At 67.5% G+C, this 25,965-nt stretch overlaps 2 protein-coding genes across 3 annotated transcripts; both read left to right on the plus strand.

The window, feature by feature from the left end:
• Positions 1 to 56: 56 nt before the first annotated feature.
• On the plus strand, positions 57 to 18,311 carry LOC123028009 (nitric oxide synthase 1 adaptor protein). 2 transcript variants are annotated; one of them, XM_044439422.1, is made up of 10 exons: positions 57 to 199; positions 9,346 to 9,417; positions 10,994 to 11,092; positions 11,788 to 11,843; positions 12,415 to 12,523; positions 12,913 to 13,054; positions 13,215 to 13,372; positions 14,240 to 14,398; positions 15,999 to 16,164; positions 16,331 to 18,311. In XM_044439422.1, the coding sequence occupies exons 1-10, from the start codon at positions 77 to 79 to the stop codon at positions 16,711 to 16,713; spliced, it is 1,467 nt and encodes a 488-aa protein (XP_044295357.1). In that variant the 5' UTR covers positions 57 to 76; the 3' UTR covers positions 16,714 to 18,311. The 2 variants fall into 2 exon arrangements, with proteins under 2 accessions (XP_044295357.1, XP_044295358.1); XM_044439423.1 differs by having other exon boundaries at positions 11,791 to 11,843.
• CUNH1orf226 (chromosome unknown C1orf226 homolog) lies at positions 16,649 to 25,965 on the plus strand. The gene is made up of 3 exons (XM_044439432.1): positions 16,649 to 16,701; positions 24,204 to 24,417; positions 24,625 to 25,965. Exons 2-3 carry the CDS (start codon positions 24,299 to 24,301, stop codon positions 25,097 to 25,099), a joined length of 594 nt encoding a protein of 197 aa, XP_044295367.1. The 5' UTR covers positions 16,649 to 16,701; positions 24,204 to 24,298; the 3' UTR covers positions 25,100 to 25,965.

Genomic DNA, 25,965 nt, shown 5'->3' on the forward strand with positions numbered 1-25,965 from the left:
GCCGGGGGTGGCGGCCGCCGCCGCCGCCATCCCGCGGGCCCCGCCGCCAGTCCGCGCAGCCCCGCGCCGCTCCGCCATGCCCGTCGGCGCCTCCCCCGCGGCCAAGCCCCGGTACAGCCTGGTGAACGACCGGGACGACCTGCGCGTCCCGCTGCACAACGACGACGCCTTCCAGCACGGCATCGGCTTCGAGGCCAAGGTAGGGCCCGTCCCGCGGGGGGGAGCGCCGAGAGCGCCTCTGAGCGGGTGCAGAGCGCCGCGCCGCCGCGTTCTCGGGAGCAGCGAGCCGCGGGGATCGCGGCGTCGCTGCCCGGACGGAGCCCTGGCGGGGAGAGCGCCGAGCGCGGGCTCCTTTCTCGCCGGGCCTGCGGTCGTGCCCTTGGGCCGCCTGCCCCCAGCGTGGCCCGAAAGGCGAGGACGGGCCCACTCGGAGCCCGCCCCCGGCGCCGCGCTGCCCCGGGGCGAGGGGCGGCGCGGGCCCGCGGCGTGCCTCGCCCTCCCGCGCTCCTGGCACCGGGGGCGTTCCGCGGTCGGGCTGGACTGGCGGCGGGAACTTCCTCCCTGCGCCGCCCGGGCTGCCCCGCAGTGCCGGGAGCAGGTGCCCTGCGGCGGCCGTCGCCGGAGCAGGTGCCCGGGCCCCTCTGCCCCGCCGGGCGGCTTGGGGAGCCGCGCTCTCCCGCTGCGCCGCGCCCCGAGGCCCCCGCCTCGCGGCCGGGAGCATCTCCGGCAGGGCGGCCGCCGGTGCGCTCAGCCCCGGGGCGTTTTCCGGCGCCGGAGCCAGGTCATGCCGCAGGGCTGCCGTGGGGCGCGCGCTGGGATCGCTCGGCTACTTTGCCATTAACGACGACGAGGCGCGTCCAGTGCGAGGCGGGGCGGTTCTCGCTCCCGCGACGCGCGCAGCCGTCCCGAGCTCCCTCCCCCGCAGTGAGTGTCCGGGACCTGCCTTATCGCAGGGCAAGCGAAGGCGGCCGCCGGGGCAGCGCTTGTGGGGACGGCGGGCGCCGTTGTCGTTGTCCGGACGGCAGGCAGTGGGGGAGGTTTCCCTTTCCCTCGGTGCCTCCTCAGGGCGGCGGCAGCCCCAGGAGCCGGGGAGGGATGGGGGGCTGGCGGAGGGACTGCGGGGCAGCCCCGGGAGGCTCTGTGCGGCGTGCCGTGGCCAGGGGTGGAACGTGGCAGCCGGGCGAGCCGGAGCAGGCCAGAGAGCCACGGAACATCCGGGCCTCGGGTTGCTGAGGGGACAGCTTAGCCTAGTGATGCAGCCCAGGACAGGGCGAAGTGGGTGAGTGACGGGGCGTCTGGATGCAGAGTAGTCCTCTAGCCCCCGGGGGCGAGCCCTCCTCGGCAAGGAAGGGGCACGTTCGTAACCTGAACGACGCCAGCAACCCTCACGGGCTTCTTCCCATGCCAGGCCTTCTCCAAGGCATCCTCCATTTCACAGTTGGAGAAAAGTATCACTCTTCCTGCAAAATGCTGTGCCAGGTGCTCATTCTGCAGGTATTTCACTGCATCCTCTGTCCTGATTTGATATTGTGGGTCCTGTTCTTTCATGGAAGGCAGCGCTGGGTTATATGCACGGCTCTCCGCTCATTTGCCCCTGGCTTGCTTGTATTTTGGAGACCAGAGGATGGTCAGCCTGGCCAAAGGTTATGGCAGTTGAGTCCAGAGAGCCTGAGTGTGTGCTGAGGGCTGGCTGCCATTGACCCTTGAAAAAAGCACAGGTTGTCCTACCTATGCTAACAAGCCGTGGCTTGATGCCATAAAGGAACCATGAAGGGGACTAGTGGTTTGTTGTTGGGGTAGGAACTGCGGATCGTTCAGTGCGACATGTCGTGTCAGCCAGGTACAGAGAGCACACTGTTGCCACAGCCACCTGTGCTTTAATGACAACTCACGCTTAACAGGATAAGCCGCACTCGCTGGTTAACAGCGGCGGAACAGTCTGTGTAGCAGTAAGAGACGCTCCGTGAGGTCGACGCGAAATGCTGCCCAGCCCTGCCTGGGGCCTGTGGGAGCGGCCTTCCTCGGCGGGGAAGGACAGGGCCTCCCTGTGCATGGCACCCATGGCTAAGGTCCCCCGGTCCCCATGTAGGCCCCACCCTGGCTCTCGAGCATCCCTTAACGGTGCGACGTGTTTGTTTTGTAACTTGACTAGAGGATCGCACAGCCTGTTGCTTCTTCTCGTGGATACCAGTAAGTGGCACGCTCCTTGGCCGGCGGGGTTTGCTCATTCCCCTTGCGCCGGGGTTTCGGTACATCGGAGTGCATGCTCCTCCTCGGGGCGGAAAGGGTCCGTTCCCAGAGCGATCCTTCAGCGCAGACACTTCCACCTCGCTCTTCCCCAGGCCTCCTGCAGGACCCCACAGCACAGAGATTTAGACAGACAAGGCACTGCAGAACTGATCAGGTGGAGTCCCGGAGGGGAGACACGTATGCGCTGAAAGGGTTCCACTGAAAAGCACGTCACGAGATTGCGCCAGCCTTCCTCCTTTCCTGTCCTTCTCCTTGGTCTTTGGTGCCGCCTTCAGAGGTTGAGTGGAGGACCTTTGGCATGTTCAAGGCGTTTCGAAGCCGGCGCATGGGCTGCACAGGATCATCCCCGTCCGGTTTTCCTCTTCTCCGCAGCTCTTGGAGGAGAGCAGGCAGACATGGAGCAGGATGGGAAGGCCGAGGGGCCCCCAGGGCGTGGGGAAGCGGGTGGGTCTCCGGGTGGGTCTCCTCGCCCTTGGCCCCTTCCTTCCCTGCTGCAGGAGGTTTGGGACAGAGGTGGGTGATGCCCTCCAGCCCCCTGCCGTGCCAGATGGGCGCTGGCAGCACAGGATTTGCATTTTGGACTGTAATTTAAGAGCATTCCTGTTCTTAAATTACAGGGAGGATGCTTTTGAAGTAAACACAGGGAACTTGAAAGGGGAGTGTGGCAGCAACGGCCTGGCTGCCGGGGCGATTGCAAAACCCTCCTCTTACAAGATCTCACGGCGGGGGAGTTGCCAGGTTGGGCAGAGGAGACCGTGGGCAGGCGGTCCTGTGGGGCCTGTCTCTGGGAGGGAGGGAGGGAGGGAATCACCAGGCAAAACGGTTTCTCCCAGCAGTGAAGCCGAGCCCTCGTCCTCCCCATGGGAGCGGGGCAGAGGACGGGCCGGGCGCAGGGAGGACGTGTGGCACTCCCCACGCCGGAGGAGCTGAAGCAGGAGTGGAGGCATCGGGGTGATGGGCCAACGGGGGGCGGCACTGGGCGCAAGTGGAACCCGACCAGCGGCTCGGCTGAGCCCTTCTCTGCCTCAGTGGCCGGCCAGGTGCGCCCAAAGGCCGAGGTGGCCCTGCTCTTCCAGGAACTTGCCGGCTGGCCCTCGGGCACCCAGCCTCCGAACCATGGGGCCCTGTATGGTTGTCACAGCGTGTGGCCCCAGGCTTTGTTGTGATGGGGGCGGCATAGAAATGTTTTAAACAAACAAACAAACAAACACACAAATCTCTGCTGCACCTGCACACCCCCATCCCGGCTGTGGGAATTCCTCCGTGGCTGATGAAGCTGTGTAGGCACCCATTCACTCCTGGAGCCGTGGCGGAAGGAAAAGTACCAGGTGCCCATCGAAGGCTGCTTTGGGGTGGGGGGTTGTTTCATTTCCCCAGGCGGTTGGGGGCCTCTTGCCCCCACCTTCCTGTACGAATCCCTGCTTTCCTGCCATGTGGGGGGAGTCATGCTGTAACAGGGAGGATCCCAGGAGCCTGGGCTGAGCAGCTTGGGAGGCGCTGGGCACCGTTAGCCGACCAGAAGGGGTGGGGGCCCGTAGCACCAAGTGCGGGGCATGGCCGGCCTTGTTTGTGGGGGGCGGGGGCCGGGGGAACGGGCGATATGGCCCCACACAGCTCGCAGGGCGAGTTCCCCGATCGCCACGCACCGTGCAGAAGGGTGTGCGCAGAACTGCGGTCCTGAGGGGGCCACACGGGTGTGGTGTGGCGTCCTGCAACAGCAGGGTGTGGAATGGGGGCCTTCCTGGCCCCTTCCCCCTCTGCTGTCCTGTGATTCTGCGACAGACGCAGCCGAAGGCCCCTGGTTCAGCCGGTCCTGTGCACGGGGACCGCGGACTCTGCATGCTGCCGTTTCCTCCCTGCTTTTTCCCTTTCTCGCGCAGTGCCCTCCGGATCACACATTCGGGTGACTCAGGAGCCGCAGGATGGAAAGGACAAGGTCTGGACAGCTCATAGTCATGGGAATCCGCCTCCGCGTGCCCGTGAGCTTGGCCAGCCTGCCATGTGGCCTCGCGTGGCTGGCTTGATGTGGTGCGGGGCCGGCGTCCGCACTGTGTGGCAGGGTGCAGCTTCTGGCCGGAGCGCCGGGATCGGCTGGCCCTGTCCGGGCTGCTCCCCAGTGGCTGGCCTTGGCCAGGCGGAGGAGCCGCCCCGCCGGCCCAGGTTGCAGCAGCCGAGCCCCCAGGGAGAGCAGACGGGGGTTTGGCGCGGTGCGGCAGGCAGAGGCCACGGGGTGGGGGCTGCGCCAGCCCAGCAGGCGGACTTCCAAGAGGCCATGCGCTCCTGGGAGCTGCAGCAGAAGGGCTGAGTCCAGAGAGCCGCACCTGGAAGGGAGCGGCCTGATTCCTAGCAGCCGCTGCGTGGGTGGGGTGGTGCATTCTGGTTCCTGACTTCCTGCTGAGCAGATTAGAGGAAGCTGCCCAGCTGGACGAGGGACTCTGGGATGCAAGAGCCTAGTGCTGAGGGTCCCTCGCTTGAAGAATCCTAGAAGGGCAGAGTTGGCAGGGGCAGGCAGGGTATCAGGCCAGCCCCCCCCCCCCCGCTGGTGCAGGACACCACGTTACACCACCCCACTCAGAGGGCTGCCCCTCGGAGTTCTGTAGGAGGGCACAAAGGCCCGCAAGCAGCCGCCGGTGTCCCGGGATGAGGTGACGGAGGCAGTGGGAATGGGGAGCCAGGTGTTCTGCACGGAGCGCTGGAAGTGTGCGGAAATCGGTGGCGGCGCCTTAGTCAGTGGGGGCGCCTGTCTCTTAAGAATGCAGGGAGAGGTTTGAGCAGCTCGCCCGCAGTGACTCCGAGACCAGGCTGCCCTTCCCTGGTCAGGGGCTGGACGGCTGTCCCTCGGGAGCCCCAGCTACATCCGGCTGCTCCCGTGGAAGCTCAAGCCTGAGGGCCTTCCGGGCACCTTCTGGCTCCGATTCTGCAAGAAGGAGAACCAGAAGTTCCTCTGGGTGCACGTCTTACCCGCCCTGCTCGGAAGGGCCCACTGGCTCCACTCCCTGTGGGCTGCGCGGAGGGCGGCCCAGGCCACGAGAGCTCGGGCATCGGCCCCAAACGCGCTGCCCGGCGCCCGGGAAGCGACAGTGGTGATATTTTAAAAGGAAGGCCAAGGCCTGTCCAGGCTGCTTCACTTTTGGTGCACAACAAGTAAAAACGAGCTGGAGGTCGGCTTGGGTTGCGCAAGGGCAGTTGCACAGGGCGCGTGCGTGCGTGCGTGCAAGCGGAGGGCTTTCAGTGCAGGCTCCTCGGGAATTTGGGCGTCTCCTAGTGGTCAGCAGGAGGTCTAAAGCTGGCATGTGCCAGGCAGCTGGCCAAATGGTCTTGATCCGCGGAGCTGCAGAGTCCACAACGTCAGAGCGCAGTGTAATCCACTTGCCTTTGTCGTACTGTTGCCCCGATGGAGGAGAAGTCAGCACAAGCGCCTGACTCTCTGCTGCGTGTTGTGGGTGGCAAAGGGTGGCAGGCGGACTGGAACGCAGCCCCCTTCCCTTGGGCGCCCGGGGGAGCCGGGAAGGGCTGAGCCCAGCGTCTTTGCAAGAGCTGCCGTCCTGGCGGGAGCCCTCGAATCCCCCTGCCTTCTCTCCGCCCGGCTCGCCCCGCAGGGCTGGGGTTCAGAGACTTGCCCGGGTCTGGCGCTGCGCTTGGCCTGCGGGTGCTGCCACTGGTCTGAGGCCAGGTCAGAGCTCCCAGTGGCAGGATTAACAGCACCCAGGGCACCGCTCAGATCATTTATACGAATTTGCACTGGCTTTAATGTATTAACTTAGACCTGATTTTACCTGCCTGTGTGTATGCGATTCTGCCCTATTCATTTATTATGATCTTTTAATGTATTGTTTTATTTATGGTACTTTTATTGTAACGGCCGCCCAGAGAGTGTGATCGTAATGGTCCGCTTCCAAAGAAATTCAGTAAAGAAATGGAGGGAGGCCGGGAGGCTCCCGGGTGCGCTGGCTTGGTTTGGGCAAGTGCTCTGGCCCACTTGCAGCGTCGGGACCAAAGCGAGGAGGCGCCTGAGATGCTTCCATGCCTCCCTCGTGCTTCAGTTTTCCTACCGCTTTGCTCTCTCACCCCTTGGGGCAGCTAATCTGGAAGACTGCAGGGAGAAGAGGCAGCAGTTCCCAGAGGGGGGAGCCTTGAGCTGAGCCGAGCAATTATGGCAGAACCGCTGGGCTACGAAGGGGCTGGGTTGGTTGCCTTGGTGCCGCGAGGTCGAGGGCAGAGGCCTTGCTGCCTCTGGGCCTGGCTTTATTTCTCCTGGAAGCAGATAAGCAGAGAATGCTGTGCGGGAAGGGAGGCTCTTGTGTGACAGAACCGTGTTGGTTTTAAAGATCCCCTCCATTTAAAAGCTTAGCTGGGGATTATATGCAAGCCGAATCTTCCGCAGCTTCCTTTGCCTGTCGCATTTCCACGAGGAACCCTCAAGAAAGGTGCAGTTTGAAAGGCGTAGCTAGTGGGCCTTTCTGCCCTAATCACTTCCCCTTCTGGGTGCTCACGAGGAAGCCCCAGTCGGTGCAGGGGGCCTTCCTTCCAGGCGAAAGTTGCCACCCCAAGGGTCTTTGCCGCCCTCTGGCCCAGTAGCCCCCAAAGCAGCTTACACAGCAGTTAAAGCAAAGTAAATCGCAGCGGATTGTTATGAAACAGAGGCAGGAAAAGCGGAGATGAAAACAATAACACAGATGAGGAGATACAGTCGGATTATTAAGGCATCAGGGCCGATTGCCACTTGATGGTTGGGGGGGGCGGAGGGACTTAGCTGGGCTTTTCAAGCCAAGGACCGAGTTAGTGGCGGAACGGCACAAGTGGGGGCCACCGGGGACCCCCGTCTGGCCTCTGGGCAGCCCTGTGCAGCCTGGTGCTCTCCAGGTGCTTCGGACTACAGGTACTAGCATGCCTGGCCCTTGGCCATGTTGGCCACGGCAGATGGGAGTTGGTCCAAGCCCTTGGCGGGCACCGCCTGGGGATGGCAACTGGGCCACGGGGTGAGGGACCTGGGGGCCGCCTGGCACGGTGGGCCCCGGTCCTTCGCACGCCTGCCCTCCACGCGGTGGCCGCTCCTGCCTGTGGAGCGCCGGGCGGCCCCGGGGGGCCTGAGCCGGGCCTGGAGGCTCTGCCCAGCTGCGCATGGGCCCCGGGGAGCCCCCGGCCTGCACTCCGCCGGCTCTGGCCGGCTGGCCGCACACAGGCCTGCCAGCCGCTTGACTGGGGCCGAGGCCGTGGCGGCAGGGCGGGGGTGGGCCCCGCACCCCCAGGGGCCAAGCCCCCACCGCTGGAAGGAGCCGCACACCTGGCAGTCTGCCGTCTGGCACGCCTGGCGGTCTGTGGGGAGCAGTAGCCACGGCTCCTTGCTCGCCAGCCCTCCTGAAGGACGGGGCCGTGAGCGCCGCTGAGCAGACTACCGGCAGGGGAGCCACATCCCCAGGGGCCGTGGGCGCCTTCCTCTTCCTCGGCCCGCGGCCCTCCAGGAGCCTTCGCGGGGCTGTGCTGCTTCCTCCCCACACTACTCTTGCGGGCCACGCTGGGCCTGCCACGGCTTTCCCCCCGTTCCCTTTTTGGACAGCTGGGCCCCTTAAAAAGGGGAAACGTTTGTGAGAATGCTCAGGGCTGGCACCTGTTGCACCTTAGCAGCACCCCCCCCCCCCGGCTTCAAATCCAGAGTGAGGCATGTGGTGTCGTGGTTGGAGCATCGGTCTGAAACGCAGGAGACGCGGGTTGTAGTCGCCGCTCGGCCACAGAGGCAACTGGCCGACTTTGAGCCTGTGCCAGACTCTCAGCCCAACCCACCGGGTTCTTGTTGCAAGCACGAAATAGAGGGTGACTTTGTGAGCTACTTCGGGTTCCTGCAAGAGGAAGAAAGGTCGAGACTATGGTGTAGCAGTAATAATTACGCAAGGGCAGTAAATCGCAGCCTTTGCACTGCCGACAACGTGGCTCTCTGCCCTGGATCCCCCTGCAAGAGGCCTCGCCGGGCCCAGTGGACCGGGTTTGCATCGCAGTTACCCATCTTGGGCAGCGACCCGCAAAGGGTTGCCAGGTTGTGCGAACTCAGTCCCAGTTTTCAGTTGGCCAGTAGCTGACTCTCCATGTATTATGGATAAATCAATGAAATGCTTTGGGCTGAATGAAAGGAGAGCTCTGGGAACCGGCGAATGCGCATTCGAAGTCTGGTGTGAACCTTCTTGCACTCAGGGCTGCGATGCATCTCTGAAACCATTCTCCAAAGTCTGAGCATCGCGCAGCCTTGCTGGCCGGCAGGCCGCAGTGGGAGTGTCTTTTGCTGCATGAGGAAATCCCGGTTGCGAGACTTTGATCTTCTGAAACAATTTTGCAAAGTGCTCCCGAATTTGCCATTTGATTCCCAGTCCGGGAAAATCCACCATAGGTTGCTGGCGCTGCTCTGCCTCAGTCTGCCTTAAATCCTTGCAGGCAGGTGGCAGAGGGGGCCGGGTGCTCTTTCCACCCCTCCGCGAAGTCCAGCACAGTAGCATATCCGAGCTGGGGGCCGGGGCCTCGGATTGAGACTGGGGCAGGGCAGCGCTTCCCTCTGGCTGCCCACGCAGTTCGCTGCTCTGCGGCCGAGGCCTGGGGCAGAAGAGGGACGGGCGCCCCCGCTCCTCTGCCCAGGCGCCTGTGAGGAGGCGGGGTGTGTGCCCGCCCAGGATGCACCGGAAGCCCCCCACCCGATGGCCTCACCCTTTCCCGAGCTCCTGCATGCCCCGCCGGGGTGCCTGGCGCAGAGGCCTCGGGCCTCGAGGGTCTGCCCTGGCGGCCAGCATCTCCAGAGGAGGGGCCTGTCCCGATGGCAATCTCCAGGCGGCCCGCTCCGGTCCATGGGTGGCTGCCCCAGGCCTGGCCCCTGGCGGGACAGCGAGCTCCAGGGCCGCTCCCAGTCACGGGCGCGAGTGTCCCACCTGCTGCACAGAGCAAGCGCCGCGGCACCGCAAGGCTGGGCAGAGGGCAGGCGCGGGCGCAGCTCCGGGGGATGGCGGCACGTCATGGCGGAAGGCCCCGCGCGGCTGGCTGCCTCATTCGGAGGGGGGGACTTCAGGGAGCCTGCCCTGGCCCCGTCTCACCGCCCCTCCTCTCCTTCCCCTCCAGTACATCGGCAGCCTGGACGTGCCACGGCCGAACAGCCGGGTGGAGATTGTCACAGCCATGAGGCGCATCCGGGTAAGTGGCTTTGCCCGCAGCCAGGCTTTCTGTCGCTGCCGCATCCGGGGGGGCGGGGGGTCTGGGGGCACTGCATCGCTGGACTGCATGGCTGGTGCCAAGGGGGTCTGCATCCCCCACAGAAGAGAGCCCCGGCACTGGTCGGTGGCCCTCGTGGCGCCCACAGGAAGCCATGAGAAGCTCAGAGCGGAGACCTTCCGGCTGGGCCTCTCGTGTGTCTTGGCGGGAGCGGCCTCTGCCGAAGCACGCCCGCCAGGAGGAAAACCCTGGGGGTGCCCTTTCCCCTCCTGCCCCCTCCCCTGGCCATCCCGGTAGACCACGCACTGCCGGAGGAGGGGTGAGCCCGCCTGCCCTCCGCACACCAGCCGCCCAAGCCGCTGCGTGGATTTTGCCGTGCCCGTTTTCGCGGCTTTCATGCCTCCTTCGCAGCCGTTTCTCTGCCCGGAGTTGCCCCCTGCAAAGGTGCTGTTAACCCTTCTGCTCCTGCAGCGTTCGCTGCTGCTCCTTCCCCTCCACAGTGGGACTGAAGAGCCGCTGGGGGAGGGGGCAGGGGGGCGGAGGGAAGGGCTGGCGCTGCCCCCCCCCCCCCCCCCGGCCCTGCTCCATGATGGGCTTGGCGGTGCTTCGTGCCGCTGGCTGCACCACTGCTTGCTGTGTGGCACCTGCTGCTCCCAGCACTCCCGCTGCAGGATGACTCATGAGCCGAACGGATGCGGATGAACTGGCCCGGTCCAGCCTTCCCTTCCCGGCACCTGGCCTTGCACTGAACACTCCTGCACTTCGCAGGAGTGCGGAGCCGCCAGCCGGCTCTCGGCCTCCTCGCGGCGCTGGGGGCTCTCCTGCGGTGCGTGCCTTGGCCCCCCCTTCGCTGCGGGGAGACGGGGAAAGCCGTTGGGACAGGCCAGGCCAGGCCAGGCCAGGCGAGTCCCACGAGGGCAGGAGACCATCTGTGGCAGGGGGACGTGTGGGGCAGCGCCCGGACTTGGGCGCCAAGGGCCGCGTGCCTGGAGCCAGGAGGCGTGGGGGAGCATTTGGGCCGAGGGCAGTTCGGCGGGCGGGCTGAGGGGCTCCGCCTTCCTGGGAGACCGCGATGCCTGCGTGCTCTTCCCAGTGGAGCACCTGCAAGGCCTGGCCGGGCAAGGGCCTGAAGCCGAAGCCGCCGCGGATCGGTGCCCCGCAAGGCTCCCCCGGCAGGAAGGGCTGCGCTCTGCGCCTGCTCCTGCTGCTCCGGCCAGGCGAAGCTGTGGCTGACGGGGGCGGCAGGCCCGGGGCCCCTCCAGGGTCTCCCGGCAAGTTCTCTGGAGGGGAGACTGGGGCACGCTGCAGCGGCACACGTGCGAAAGGGGAGCGGGAAGCAGCGCGGGGACCCCGGTGCCCACGCCCGTCCGTGGCCTCTGCTCGGACCCCGCGGGGGGGATCCTTTCCCCCGTGGGCCGGGCCCAAGCCCGCCCCGCGGCCTCCCCCTGGCGGCTCTCTGTGGCAGCCGGCGTCCCCCAGCTGCGCCGCCACACGCGGCCCTGGAGAGGATGCCGTGGGAGCTGCCGTGCTCCCCTCCAGCTGCCCTCTCCTCCCGCAGCACGAGTTCAAAGCCAAGAGCATAAAGAAGAAGAAGGTGCACCTGATGGTGTCGGTCGACGGCGTGAAGGTGGTGCTGAAGAAGAAGAGGAGGAAGAAGGTGCGCGCCGTGTCCCCAGGCTGTGCCTGGCCCACAGCCCGCACGCAGCCCTCCCGGAGGAGATGTGGCCTCGCCCGGCTCCGAAGGCTCCCCATGCCGGCCGTGGTCCCTCTGCCCAGCCCGTGGCCCCCACGGCGCCCTCCCGCGGGGGTCCTCTGCCCGTCCCTGGCCAGGAGGGGATTGCCCTCTTCCCGGGCTGCCAGGCCTGGCCTTGTCCGCCCGCAAAGGAATGGGAGAGAGGCTCTCGCTGCCTCTGCTGTTGGCCTTCCCTTGGCTTGCGGACGAGCCGCGAGGGCTGCAGGGGGAGCCGCTGGTCTCGGACTGGCTCTTCCGCGGGCTGAGGGCAAGAGCGGCCGGCCTGGGGCCCGCCAGCCCACGGGCTCTTTGTCAGGCCCTCGGTGGCCACGGCAGGCGCCAACCCCGTGGGAAGCAACCGAGTTCTGAAAGGTGCCCCTTCACACGTGAGCCAAGCCCCTGCCTGAGGGAAGGGCTGCGCAGCTGGGAAGCCCTGGTCCTCCGTCAGCGCCTGGCACCGCTGCTGCTTTGACGTGCTCTGAGGCGGGGGGGAAGGCCTCGCATCTGCAGCACGGGGCCCCCAAAACGGCGTCCAGAGGGAGGGGCGATGCAGGCAGAAGCGCTCCCGGGGCTTTGCGAGCCAGGCGTTTGTCCCGCTCATGCGCAGCTCCCTTTCGCAGAAGGAGTGGGACTGGGACGAGAGCAAGCTGCTGGTGATGCACGACCCGATCTACAGGTGAGCGCTCACGAGCGGAGGAGGCAGGTGCGGCGGGGCGAGAGCCAGGGCCAGCCGGCAGCAGCCTGGGCGCCACGGGCCAGCCAGTCGCGAGCCGGAGGGGGCTCCCTTCGTGCAGAGGAAGCCTTTGGAGAGGTGGGACCACCCGGGGGCTGCAGGCGAATATGGACGACAGGATCTCTGTCAAAGGCCTGGGTCTGCCCCTGCTCCCGCCTTTGTTCTTGGCCTCCCGGACACGGTCCTGCCTGGAACGCCTCTTGACCGGGCCACCTGGGATGCCCCCGCTCTGGCACGTCAGCCCCGTCGCTGCTGCCTGGAAAGGGAAGTGTGATTGTCCGGGGCCCAGACAGAGCCTTCCCAGTGCCAGGAAGTGTGACGGCTGCCGCACGGCGCGGCCCGTGCTGGAGCCCTGCGGCAGGGGCCTCACTCGGGCATCCTTCCTCGTGCTTCCCGGACGTCCCCCGCACGTGATGGAGCCTGCTGCCGCTACAGCTGTGGCCGCCCACACGCAGCGCCTGCCCCCACCGCCCTCCCTGGTGCACGTGCACCCACCGCTCTGCTGTTCCTGCAGGATATTCTATGTGTCCCATGATTCCCAGGACCTGAAGATCTTCAGCTACATTGCCCGGGACAGTGCCAGCAACGTCTTCCGCTGCAACGTGTTCAAGTCCAAGAAGAAGGTGAGCCGCAACCTGCCAGGAGTGCGAGAGGCGGCTCACAGCCGGCACCGCAACAGGCCCAGAGGGGCGCCGGCTCCGGGCCGGCCTTGCACCTTGCGCGGCGCCTCCCGGCCGCGGCTCCTCTGGTGGGGCCCGCTGCCGGCTTCAGAGTGTCCCTTGGGAGGCCAGGTTGGCTCCTGGCGGGCTCTTGCCCAGTGCGCCCATGGGGCCAGCCCTGGGAACGGCCTGGGGAGGGGGGCGCGGGGCACATGCCGCCCCCGAACGAGGGCCAGGCGCCGGCTCCTCGCTGGAGCACAGCGTGCGAGGGGCTCGCCGGGCCGCCACGAGGCGCTGCTACACCACGGGGTGCCCTGTGCCCCGGCGGAGCAGCTCCCCTCTCCTCTCCGCAGAGCCAGGCCATGCGCATCGTCCGAACCGTGGGCCAGGCGTTTGAGGTCTGCCACAAGCTGAGCCTGCAGCACGCGCACCAGGATGCCGACGGCCGGGAGGAGGGCCGGAGCGAGAAGGGCAGCGAGGACCTGGCGGCGCTGGGTATGGCCCGGGCTGCGGGAGGGCCGGGGAGGCTCTGGCTGCCCCCGCTCGACCCCTGTGCGCCCTGGCAGAGTGGGGGGCTGCTGCCTCGGCCCACTGGCTGTCCCCCGGACCTGAGGCCTCGGGCCCCTCTCAGTCGCCCCCCCACCATCTCTCGCAGCTGCCGGGCGGCCTGGAGCAGAGCCTGCCGCCGCCGAGGAAACGGACATCGACGCGGTGGACCTTGGTCTGCCTGGGAGTGACCACCTGGAGTTCAACCGGGGGGTGACGGACCTGGATGCCGTTGGCCGAGAGTCCCCTGGCCGGCTCTGCGCCCAGGTGCGTCGCTGACTGCCGCGCTGCTCTGCAGGAGCCAGGCTGCAGCCCCGGAGGAGGGACTGTCGCCTGCCCGGCCCTGCGAGCGGCGGGACTGGAGGGGGCAGGGCTGACCGAGACAGCCCCCAAGCCCCGGCCTGCCCTATGTGCCACACGGGGGGCGGGGGAAAGCAGGGCCCAGAAGTGCTCGAGCAAATCTTTCCATCACGCAGTCCGCAGAATAAAGCCGCGTGGGACCGGGGGGCTGAGAGCAGGCCCAGCCCCTTCCCTCACCGTGCCCAAGCTGCCCCGGTCCTTCCAGACCGGCTGCTGGGTGCTTTGCGCCCGGTGGCCCCTGGCCGGGTCACCAGCCTTGGCCATGCGCACCCGGGGGCTGCCAGCCACGCTCGGCCCAGGCACCGCCGGCCTGTGGCCCTGCGGCCGCACGCACCTGCGGCCAGCACTTCCACACACCTGGGGTGCGAGGGCCTTCGTTTGCGCTGGCCGGGGCATCCTCCTGAGTCGGGGGGTGGGCGGCACCAGGTCGCCCATGTCTGTGGGGCCCCGATGACCCAGCGCAGCAGCCCTTCCTCGTCCCGTGCCCGCTCTGCGCGTGGCGCAAGGCACCTCTTGTGGGAACTTCCGCGTCACTCCGTGAATGCGAAGAGAAGAGCAGGCGAGCGTGTCAGTGGCGCCCCTGAAGGGGCGCGTGCCGTCTTCGGTATGGCAGGAAAGGGCAGGACCCGAGGGCGCTCGTGCTCTGCTCCCCACAGGGCGAGCCCCGCTTCCCTGGCCCCCTGCGCAGCCCGCAGGCCCGCCCCGGCGTGGGCGCGCTGGCCGGCAGGCCGGGGACGGGCCTTGCTGACCTCTCCCTCTGCTTACATTCTGCAGGGCCTGCTCTGGAAGGACCGCGTCCCGACGGCTTCCCCCGGGGCGCCGCTCCCCCTCTGTCCCGAGCCAGGGGGCCCTCTGTCCGCCCACCACCAGACGCAGCTCCTGCAGCAGCTCCTGCAGCAACAGCAGCAGCAGACGCACGTCGCCGTGGCCCAGGTCACTACCCGCCCTGCCGCACCACAGAGACACCCCGGGGCAGCCGGAGGGTCCTCGGGCCTCATCGTGCCGGTGGAGATGCACTCCGGCTTGGCCAGGGGGGTCCCCACCCTGCTCTGCCACACGCCTGTCAGAAGGTTGGGCGCCCCGGCTGTTTGGTGGCCCGAGAGCCTGGCCGTCCCCAAGACCCCGGCCCCGGCAGGGTTGCGCGCTGGTGTCGATCGCACTGCTTGCGCAGTGTTTGCACTGGAGGGAGGCTTGCGCAAGCTCCTGCTCCTGCTCCCACGGGGACGGCGTGCGAGCCGGCTCTCGCGGTCCTGCTGCTTTCTCTCCGTGAGTCTCCCTGGGAGACGCCAGCGTGCGGTTGGCCCCCTGCCAGAGCCACCAGCCTGTCTTCTCCGCCTGGAAGCGTTCTCCTCCTGCCCCGCCTGGCAGCCGCAGCTGCTGCTCCGATCCGTCCAGTCGAGGGGTGCAGATAACCTTTGCTCTTAAGCCGCCCCCCGAGAGCTGGACCTTGCGCCCGTCAGCAGCTCCCCCGCCTGCCCCACTGATGAGACCCAAGGCCCCGTCGTTAGCACAGAAGACGCCCTCCCTGTGGCTGTCCGTCGCGGTCATGTTTCTTGCCCTGTACGGCACTTTGGAAGCCCCATTTTTCAGAGCGGATGATGCTCTTCACGCCTGGGACCACGCGGTGGGATACGCACGGACTTCTGTCTCCCCTTCCGCTCCCTCCCCTCCTCGCGCATGTTGGCTTTCCCGCCCCGCTTCACTCGCCGTGCAGGGTTTGGCCTCTGCAGAGAGCAAGATAATAATCCGCATTGATAATCGGTTTGGCTCAGCACATAGTTTGGGCCCTTTTGGGAATTCTTCTCTGCACTTGGTTGCAGCTGCTTTTTTATCTTCCTTTCCTGTTAGGTTTTCTCTCTCTTGGCCCTGTGATGGTTTGCGTTGTTTTGCAGGGGATCCACCCGTCTTGCGGTAGTGCCAGCTTTGGCACCGGCGTCATGGCCGTGCTGCTCTGCCGCCAGCCCCGCCTCGCGCGCTCGGCCTGTCTTGGGTCGCGCGTCCGTCGGCAGCTCCCTCCGGGTCTCGGCTGGCGTGGCCGGCCGGTCTTGGGACAGAGCCACGCTCCGTGGGCCGTGGCGGAGTGGCCTGGCCTGGGGAGGGGGGCAGAGGCTGTGGCAGGCGCAGGGCTGCCCCAGACGCCCCCTCCCGCATTCACGGAGGGGCGGAAGCAGAGGCATGCCCTTCTTCGGAGACGGGGAGCGTCACGAACGCCGCGAGGGGAGTGGCAGGCGGCCCCGTGGTTGTCTCCTCTTGGGGGAGCAGTTCTAAAACCACTGCCTCCGTTTCCCACCATCACTCCTGACGGGCTTTGAGCCAGGCTCCGAGCTGGCAGGGCAGGGCAGGGAGGCGCCTCTGCTCGAGTGAGCGGCAGCAGGGAGGCCCCCAACAGCCCCCAGTCCTCCGGGGGGGGCGCTGGGGCTGGGCTGGCGGAAGCTCTGCCCGCGCAAGCGCCCTGGGCAGCCGAGGGACCCCGCGAGGGCCGCCCAGCCAGCCCGGCGCCACGCGTGACCAGGCCCCTTCCTCTCGGCTGCAGGTGCGGCTGCTGAAGGACCAGCTGGCGGCAGAGGCGGCAGCCCGGCTGGAGGCCCAGGCCCGCGTGCACCAGCTGCTGCTGCAGAACCGGGACCTGCTGCGGCACGCCTCCCTCCTCGTGCGGCAGGTGCAGGAGCTGGAGGCGAAGCTGCTGGGACCCCGCGCAGGTGAGTGCTGGCCGCCGCCCGCACGGCCCCTCGCGCCTCCGGCACTGGTGAGCGCGCCCCGCGCCAGCCACGCCTGGTGGGGGGCCGCTTGCCGGACCGGCTGCGCTCATGCCCCTCTGCCGGCAGGGCAGGCTGACGTGCGGCCGCTCTCCCGCCTGTCTTTCAGCGAGCCCCCGGGACGGCGTGCTGGAGCTGGCCTGCCGGTCGGGGGCCCTGCCCGTCCTGTGCGACGCCACTACCCCCCTGCCCGACGGCGGCCCCGAGCCGCGGCCCGACGCCCCCGGCCCCCCAGGCGGGCCCCTCGGCTGGAGCGACTGCTGGGCGAGGCTGGAGTGCTTCCGCTTCCCGCCCGGCCCGGCGCCGCCCTTGGGCAGCCTGGAGCTCCTCCGGTTCCGTGAGTCGGGGATCGGCTCCGAGGGCGAGGGCGAGTCTGGCACGGACGGGAGCGAGCAGTGGGGCGCCTGGGCCCGGGGGGCGCCCCCACGCCTGGTCAACGTCCGGGACCAGCAGGGGCCGGGCGACAGCCTGGAGGAAGAGGTGGCCATCTGAGCGGCGGCAGCGCCCCTTGGGGCGGGCAGGTGGGGAGGAGAGGCCCCCGGCCCCTGGCCCGGGACCGGCCCCGGCCCGTCTGTCGTGGCTGCTTCTGGGGCCTGGGCACCGACGGCCCCCCGAGGCGGAGCACCGTGCCTGGGGCAGCCTTGGGGCGGACGTGCTGTGCAGCCTCGCCGTGGGGAGCCGAGTCCTCCTGTCCCGCCAGACGTGGCAGGTTCCGGCCCCGGGAACCTCGGGTCGCTGGCTTGCTCTTGGGGCTGCGACTGCGTGTGCGTTGGGCCCTTGAGGCCCGCAGAGCCCGGCCAGAGTCTCGCAAGAGCGTGCCGTGTCCGTCCTCTGGAGCCAGCGGTGCTCCGGCGGGGGCAGGATGGGGACGGGGCCTCGGTGCCCCCGTTGCTCTTGGCCTCCCGTCCCTCCGGGGAGCGTGGCCGGAGGCGGTTTGCCTGCTTTGCATGGCGTGTGGCGTGCCGGAGGGAGTTTGCGCGTGAGATTTTGCCTTTGGCGCAGGGTGTGCGTGCTTGTGCCGTGCCGTGCAGTGAGTGAGCGAGCGAGCGAGCACAGGGAAGCGCGGCCCCAATCCTCCCTGCTGCCTCCCCTTTCCAGACTGTCCCGAGGCAGGCGCAGGAGCTGCATCTCGGGGCAAGCGGAAGGCGAGCGTGTGGCTCGGGGCCGGAGTGTCTTCTGGGGCCGGTCAGTCGCTTCTCGTGCCCTCATGAATCCGCTGTGCGCTGGGCACGGCCGTCCTCGTTCCCGCAGAGCCACTCCAGCGGTGCTCCGGCCCTTCGTTCTGGCCCAGTGCTCAGCCCGCCTGGCGCCCTGTTGCTCGGCCCCGGAGGTGCTTGCAGGATGCCTGGAACCGGCACTCTTCGTCTCTTCATTCATTCATTCATGCATGCATTATCCCACTTTTTTCCTGTGGCAAACCCAAATTCTCCTCCTCCTGCTCTCAGTCTCATCCCACCAACAACCCTGCAAGGAAGGCTAGCCTGAGAGTCTGGGACTGGCCCAGAGGCACCCCGGTGGCTCTGTGGCTGAGCGGGGACCCGGAACCAGGTTCCCCGAGTCCCAGGCCTGTGCTCTTCACACCCCGCCACATGGGCACTCGCTAGTTAAAGGGCTTCCTGGTTGCATGCTCTCTCCCCCCTCTGGAGGAATATTTTGAATCCCCTTTTTACCACAACTTCAGCCTTTCCTTCCACCTTTTTTTTGAGTGCCACCTGCATCTCGCTTTGCACCGCTGTGCGGCCTTCCCGTTCGTGCATCCACAGAGGCGTGACAGAGGGCCGGAGCGGCGAGGCTGCTTCCCCTTTTCTGGGCCTGGGGTTAGGGTTAGGGTTAGGGTTAGGCCAGGCCTAGCGGACTCGGCGTGGGGGGGCAGGACACACCTGCAGTGCGAGGCCCCCGCCGTGCAGGGAGGGGAGCTGCCGCCCGGCTCGCTCATCGTGCTCACAGGAGGCTCCCTGCCTCGGGCTCCCGTGCCCTGCCTGGCGGAGCAGCTTGTATGGCAGCCGGGGGGAGAGTGGCCTGAAGGGCGGCGCTCTTTCCCCGGGCGGCTCCGGAGGGCCCCGTGAGTGGCGAGGCGTCCTCTGGGGGGGGGGGGGGGGGGGCACGTGGTCCTGAGGACTCGCGCTGTGGACGTGGCCCAGCATCTCTGGAGGGGAGCGGCTGGGAAGGGGAGGCCTTTTGCATCTTGGGGCCCCTGCACCCCGCCTCCCCTCCATCAGATGTGACACTCTCAGTCTGGTCACCCACAGACTCTGCGCTCAGAGAGAGAGCGTGCCCCCTCCTTGCCCGGCTGAACAGGCGGATCCAAGTGGTATAAAGCAGTTTCTGGTGATGCCCAAACCGGATCTTAGTTTTCTGTCCTGGCCTGAATGGCTCCCTTGAAAACTAGTCTCCCGGTGTGTCTGTCGCAGAAACTGGGCTTGCACAACCCAGAGCAGGCTGCCAAAGGAAACGGCAAGAGCAGGAGAGGGCCGGCCGGCGCACAGCTCCTCTTCCTCGCCGGGCTGACGGGCGGCTGCAGCAGGCGTGGGGCTGACTCAGGAACTCGCCTTCCAGAGAAGCGGCTCAGGGAGAAAGTGCCTTCTGGATGCACGGGGGGGGGGGGGGGGGGAGGGAGGACGGGCCGCTGTCCCAGCCCGACGCAGCCGGGGTGTGCTCGGCGGCCTTGCGCCAGGCCATCTGCCGTGCGTGAGCTCAGGGCTTTCTGGGGACGAGCGAGGCAGGGAAGCAGGATGCAAGACTGGAGCACCTGAAAGGGTGTCTGGAGAGGGGCAGCGGAGGTGGGCGGGACAGGCGGGAGCCCGCCAGGTGCCACGGAGGAGGGCTGGCACGCGTGGGGCAGGTTAGGTGCCGGAGCAGGAGCATCAGCGAGCCCCGGCGGCCTGGGCAGGGCGCAGACGAGGCCCCGCAGTGCAGAGACAGGGCCAGCTCAGCCAGGTGGTGGGCCTTGGCAGCTGTGGGCCCCGCGGAGGGTGGCTGCCCCTCGCTTGGCGTTGGGGCCACTGCAGGGAGGGGCCGATCCTCGGGTCCGGTTTGGGCTCCCTCGTCCTCGTGCTCCCGCCCCCCCACGTGAGGCTCTGGCCAGGCCTGGGATTCCCGTGCCCCTCGCTCTCCTTGCGCAGCGTGACTTTCCGTGTAAGTGCACTTAACCGGGGCGGGCGGTGGCAGCAGGGGCTGCTTCTTGGCTTTTGCTGAATAAATCTTCCTGTTTCTAAAGCTAAACTGTTGTTTCTGCTTTCTTTGCTTTCCTGTCTCTTCCTGAGCTCTGCTGCGTTCCAGCGGGGAGGGCCGGCCTCTCGTGGGGGTCCCCAGCAGAAAAGGTGTCCCAAAAGCCGGGCCCCGAGCCGGGTGCGGGCAAGGGCCATGCGGCTTGCGGGGCAACCCGGAGGAGCTTGTGTGGCCCTGTAGAGCGACGGGCCGGCCGCTTTTCCTCAGAAAGCCCTGCGCCAGGGACTGCCGCACCACCGGGGAGGGCACGGAGTCGGGGCATGTGGGGCAGAAGCCCCCTCCCGGGAGCCGCCCTCGGCCATCCACTGGGATGCCCATGCGGCGCCTCGGCGGCCCCACCGGCTGGCGCTCGGTCCTCTGCCCTGTCACAGGCGACGGGCGAGCTGCCGCTCTCAGAGCCCGCAGCTGGGCGCAGGGGAGGCGGCCCCTCGGCGCCAGGCCTGCGCCCCAGAGGGCCAGCAGGGCCCTCGCCAGGCTGGGCTGGGGGCCACCCCCCTTCTCGACGGCATCGCTCAGCCCTCCCGACAGCCTGCAGGGAGCTGCCCCGCCTGGCCCTCTGCCGCGGCAGTGGGGCGGCCCTTGCCGCCCCCCCCCGGAGTAGCCTCGTGGGAAGGGGCTCCCCGAACGGCAGGGGCGGCCGGAGGCAAAGGTGCAGACGCGTCGATATCCCTCGGAAGGGGCACGCGCCGGCCTCGTGGACCGCACCGCCGGGCCGGGGCCCTGTGGCCTGGTGAGGGCTTCCGGGGCCCCCTTGGCGGAAGAGGCACCCTGGCCGCCCTCCGCCCTGCCTGCCCACACCCTGAAGCATTTTATGAACATCTTCTTCCTCCTTTCCTAAAATACCAGACAGCCCCAGCCTTTCTTGGTGGAGGCTTTCTTGGTGGAGGCTTTCTTGGATAGCCTTTCTTGGTGGAGAAGACCGTCTGAGCCCCCAGCAGCCTCCCCTCTCCCTCAGCCGTGCGGTCTCCTTCGGGAGAAGGGGGAACCAAATGTGGAATATTCCGGGCAAGACCGCCAGGTGCACCGAAGGCGAGGCGGCGCTGGGCGGCAGCTGCTTGCCTCTGGCACACGCGGCGCGCCAACCCCGTGGCCCCCGCTCCTAGCCGCCTGCTGCCGGTCGAGCCCCCTCGCCTTCAGCTGGGGCTTTTGTGCCGGGGCCGGCTCAGCTGCCACGTCGTGGCCCCACCACCTGCCTCGGGCAGCCCAAATCGTTTGGGGCCTCCTTCACGTTTGGCCCCCTTGCTGCTCGCTCCGTCCCAACTCATCCCGCGGCACGGAACGCACAGAGCTCCCGGCACAGGTTTGCCCCACTCCGGCGTGGGAGCTTTGCTCTGCCCAGCGTCTTGTCTTTGACCGGCTGGGGCTGGGCAAGGTGCCGACTGTCCGTCGCACGGGGGATGCGTCCCGGAGGGAGCTGCGCCAGCCCGGTGGGGGGGGGGGCTGGGCGGGGGGGCGGGGGCTGGCCTGGGAGGCTCTGCTTACTCCCTCTGGGCTTCGCCCACCTCCATGGGGTGCCCCCCCGGCTTCAAGGGAATGCATGGGCTTGCTGAGACCCAGGAATTCATGACACCGGCTGGGTGCCTGGGACACCTGCCCGGCCGGCCGCCAGGCTGCACGGGGCACAGGAGTGGCTGCTCTGGCTAAGCCCCCGTCTTCCTGCTCCGTCCTCGAAGGGACTCGGGGGCTTAGTCTAAGTGGAAGGCTTGCTTTTGCTGGCCTTTGGGGGGGGGGGGGGGGGGGGAGATTCCTTATCTCAGTGCCTTCACTCTCTTGCTAAACTCTTGGCCCTGCTGCTTTCCTTTCTTGGCTTTTCTCCTTCATCCTTTCTGCCCCCCCGCCCCCCCCCCCATGCCACAGGAGACGGGCCAAAGCAGGAAGGGCTGCACTGTGAACAGGCAGCTACAGGACGGCTCGGTCCTTGGTGGGGGGGGAGCTTCTGGGGAGCGGCAGGGACCGCAAGGGGCCACACCACGCTCCTTCCGCAGAGGGTGCCGGCCTGGCCTGGCCTGGCCCTTGGGCTCACTCTCACGTGCCTCATTCTGAGAATCACTCTCAGACACTCGGCCTGGCCTACCTCACAGGGGTCTTGTTGTGGGGGTGAGACCGAGAGGAGAATTGCGCAAGTCACCTTGAGTTCCTTGGAAGGAAAATGGTCGGGGATAAATACAGCCAGTTCACCCAGAAGGAGTGCTGAGCAGGGAACGGCCGTGGTGAGGGGAGGGCGGTCTGGGGGCAGCACACTGTAGCCGCCTGGAAAGCAGTCGGTCGTTTTCTCCGGTAATTTTCTCCGGTCACAAGAATTCGGACGGCCCAAAGACCAAAGGGGAAGACAGTGGGACAGCGGCAGCCGGGCGAGCCACGAATGCGTCCCCCTCCAGGGTGGGGTGGGGGGGTGCGAGGGGGAGCTGCGACTCCGAAGTTGGAATGCGGGGAAGGGGCAGGCCCCCTGCGAAGACCCTGTGGCTTGCCCGCCTTGCGAGGGACGAGTCCCCAAGGCAGCGCGCACGTGCGTGGGGCCGAGGGTGCAAGCCGGCCGCTCTCACATCGCCAAACGAAAATGCTGATCTGGCCTGCAGCGTTCGGGTCTGGCCCAGCAAGGGCGCTTCCAAACGGGGGGCCAGCTCGGCCCTCCAGAAAAACACGTGCCCCCCCAACCCCCGCCCCATAGCCACGGCTCATGCCGAGCGGCCGCCTGGCAGAGCAAGCCCGCAGTGCCGCAGGCGCAGGGTGGCTGGAGGGCAGGCTCGGCCAGTCTTCCCGGGATGCACCTGCTTCCTGATCTTGCTCCGCAGACTTCCCTCTGCTCTTCCTGAGCTCCCGTGCTGCATGGGCGCCGGGGCCTCCCTAGAAGCTCCCCCCGCCCCCGACTGGTCCCCAGCTTCCTTCTCCATTACCCCAAGCTCTCACCGCTTTGCCCCGCGGTCCCCTCCAAGCGCTGACCCCAGCTCCGAGCCCTCGCTTGCCCCCTTCCTCGTGGTCTCCCCCGTCTGTGGGCTGCCGAAGGACGGTGGCTCGGCTTTGCCACACGATCGTTCCAAACCGGTTCTCTTCTCCGCCCAGCCTTGTCAGGCGGCCCCACGAGACTCGGGCCACACCGATCCCAGAAGCTCTGCTTGGGCGCTTGGCCAAGGCCTCTCCGCTTCCCGCTTGCTGTCCACCTGGCCCCCTCCTTCAAGGAGAGGCCCAGGCCGGGCGGCCCCCTCCCGCCAGCCGCCGGCCAGCACCGCCATTCCCACCCCCGTGTCCTGCTTCTCCGGCTCTGCGTCTGCTGCGCTCAAAGATGCTGCTTCTTGGGCGCTATCCCAAAGTGCCGCCACTGCCTTGGCGGGAGATGGGAAGGCCTGGAAAGAACTGGAGACATTTGAGGAATGTCCCGAGTTTTCCCAACAGAAAAGAATAGGGGACGAAACAGCGCCCCCCCCCAGCTGTTTAGTGGGAGCCAGCATTTCGATACTGTCGCCTTTTGAGCGTGTCGCATCGTTTTGCACGGGTGGCTCCCACACACGGAACCGCACACCATGTCCCCAGAGGAAACTTGGTGCAGTGGGCTTTGTGGTCGCGCCAGGAGTGCGCTGGTGCCGTGCTCTGCCAGGAAGCGCCAGTCGGCCGGCCAGCCTTGCCCATTCCAGAGCCCTCCTAGTTCAGGGAGGATGCAGGTGTGCGGGTCAGGCCAGGGCGGGGCCCCAACCCGCATCGGCTCGGGGGAATTTCCACGGGCTTTGCTGGCCTCGGCTTCCCGCTTCCTGCTGCTCCAGGCGGAGGCGCAGCCACGACCGACCGGCGTTTCCGAGCAGCAGTGCAGCCCCCCTCCCTCGCTCCGGGCCCCCGTCTCCTTCCGCGTCCCGTCTCTGGCCGTCCCTGCTGGCCCTGCTTCGGTCCTCCTCACTCCCCTCTCCTCCAGACCGTGTCGTCAAGCCCACGGAGAAGCCCCTTCCCTCCCAGAAGCCCCTTCGCAGAAGGCGCACCTCGGCTTCGGCCCTCGGCTGCACCTCCCGAGCGCCACCTCATGATGCTGAGCTGGCTCGCGGGCGCCCCGTGCTGCCCGCTGCCCGCTCCCCCATCGCCCCCCAGGGCCCTGGCTTCTCTGCTCACAGGTGCCTCCGGGCAGTCGGCAGCTTGCTGCTTTGGTGCCCCGCATGCTTGGTGGGGGGGGGGAGTGGGAAATGGGCCTGCCCGGCCCCTTGGTGGGTGGCATGGGACGCGTGCCCCTCCGCTTGGGGCTGCAGCTCCTGCCCGGGGTCTGCGCTGGCACGTGGCAGCGAGAAGCAGATCCCGGGTGGGGAGCAGCCGCAAGCCTCAGACCCCACTGGGAGACGCTGCTGGTCGGTCTTTGGAGAGAACGCCAAGAAGCGGCCTGGCCCCGTGGCCGCAGTGCCCGGGGGCGGGGGTCTCGGGCAGCGATTCTTGCTCCTGCCCAGCCCTGAGGCTCCCTGGGCGACTGAGCCAGGCACAGGCACTCAGCCCAGCCTACCTCACAGGGTCGTTGGTGTGAGGATGAACCGGGGACGAGGCGGACCTTGGGTTCCTCGTAGGAGAAGGAAAGGTGGGCTGTGGGTGCAGGAATGGATACCGTGACGATAAGGGCGCGTGATGCTTCTGCAGAAAGCGGGGCGGGGGGGTGGAACGGGGCTGCACGGAAGTCCCGGCCGGCTCCACGCCCGGTTCCACCAGGGCAGAATCCCGTGGGCAAAGCGCGGTGCAGCCCCTGAGCTGGGCCCGCCCCACTCACGCACATGGCCTCCTTTTGGTTGCAGGGGACCAAAGCACGCCTGAGAATGCCGGCACCGGCCCTGCCCCGGCGCTTCTGCGCAACCCGGCGGAGCGGGACGGAGGCAGCCTGCCCCTCAGCATGACCGCCGGTGCAGAAGCCAGTGAGCCCCCCAGCCACGACAGCTCTGGGGGAGCGGAAGCCAGTGGCAGGGCAGGCGAAGCCCCCCCGGGCAGGGGAGGCCCGGGCTGCGCAGACGGGTAGGTGGCTCCCGGAAGCGGTCGGCCGCCTGTGCCCGGGGCCGCCCGGCTGGGTCGTGCAGGGAGGGGGGGCTCCTGTGGCCTCCAAAGGCAGCCGCAGCCACGAGCGTGCCGGCCGGCGGTCCCGGGGGCTCCGGGGCAGGCTTGGGAGGGAGCGCTTGTGCCCCGCTCTGCCACGGCCCTCAGTGCCGCCTCTTGTGCTTGCAGGTGGCCGCCGGCTGATGCCATCCCACGGCTCAGCCCCCCTCCCGCGACGGCCAGGAAGCGCACCCCCAGGGCGCTGAAGACCCCACGGGACATGCTGATCGCCTCCCAGCCCTCAGTGGGGGGCACGGACACCTCCGGCCCCAAGGAGAGCCAGGGCGACGTGTGGCAGCCCGCTGGAACAGAGGCGGCGTGGCAGGAAGCTGGCGTGTTGGCGCGGGAGGCGGCTGGAATCGGCTCCGGTGGGGCCGTCAGCGTGCCAGGTGTCGCTCGTGGGGGGAGCGGAGAGCCCTGGCCGAGCACGGCTGCCCGGCTGGCCTTTCCACCTTGCCTGGACATTGTGACTCTGACGCAGGTGCCGAGCGCCGCCGGGGGCCTTCCCCAGTGCCCATTCCAGAGCAGCTCAGAGCCCTCCCAGGCAAAGGTGCCCCCCCCAGAGAGTGATGGCAACAGCCCCGACTTGCTGTCCTTTGAGTAGGATCGTCTCCTTCCACCCGCCGTCAGTCCTTCCTCTGCTGCAAAGCCAGGACAGTGGCCGTGGCAGCCCCTTTCTAGGGACCATCGCAGAGGTGGGCAGAGACTCCGTTCCCCAAGGGCCACTTCCTTGCCAGGAGCCTTCTGGCATAGACGTGGGCCCCTCCTCCAGCGCGAGCATTCCTGCCGGTGCTGCCCGCCGGAAGCCAGCTGCCAGGATGCGCACACCGCTGCGGGTGGCCTGGCTGGGCCACGATAGCGGGCCCAACCTGAACGCAGGGCTCCAAAAGCGCTGCCCTTCTGGTGCATGCTCACAATCTGTTCCTGGGCTGGCAGGGACGCCCCCCCCCCCGCCCCGCATCTCGCCTGAGCTGCTCTGCCCAGTCGGGGCGGGGAGATCGCACCGGCCCTCCCGCCGCCTCAGTGTCTGCAGGTGTCTGAGCCCGTGCGCCCAGGGACGTTCCCGCCTCTCCCAGGAAGCGCGCACACGACGGCATTGCAGGCCAAGCCCTGCATCTCCGCAAGGCCGGGTGCCTTCCCGTGGGGGCCTCGGGGGGCCTCTGGCCACAGAACCTCCACTTGGGGCAATTTCGCCCTCTCGGAGCGTTTTTACCTCCAAATGTAGTCGCGTTATTCCCGTGCCACATTTTTTCTGCAGGGGTTTGTGTACTGAAACAGACAGGCACAACTGTGAATGTTCTTCTTTCTTCCAAATGTTGAAATGCCTGAATGTTCTAGATTGATTTGGCACGTCTCACTTTTAGCAGGCTTCAGGTGTGAAATCTAGGCAGTCAAGGGCAAGCACAGTCCAGTTCCACGTTATCTGCTAAATGCTATGCGAGACCAAGAGAATTAAAAGATCAAACCGTA

Source organism: Varanus komodoensis, unplaced genomic scaffold (assembly GCF_004798865.1).
Source record: "Varanus komodoensis strain SLA01 unplaced genomic scaffold, ASM479886v1 scaffold34_3, whole genome shotgun sequence".
NCBI classification, from domain to species: domain Eukaryota; kingdom Metazoa; phylum Chordata; class Lepidosauria; order Squamata; family Varanidae; genus Varanus; species Varanus komodoensis.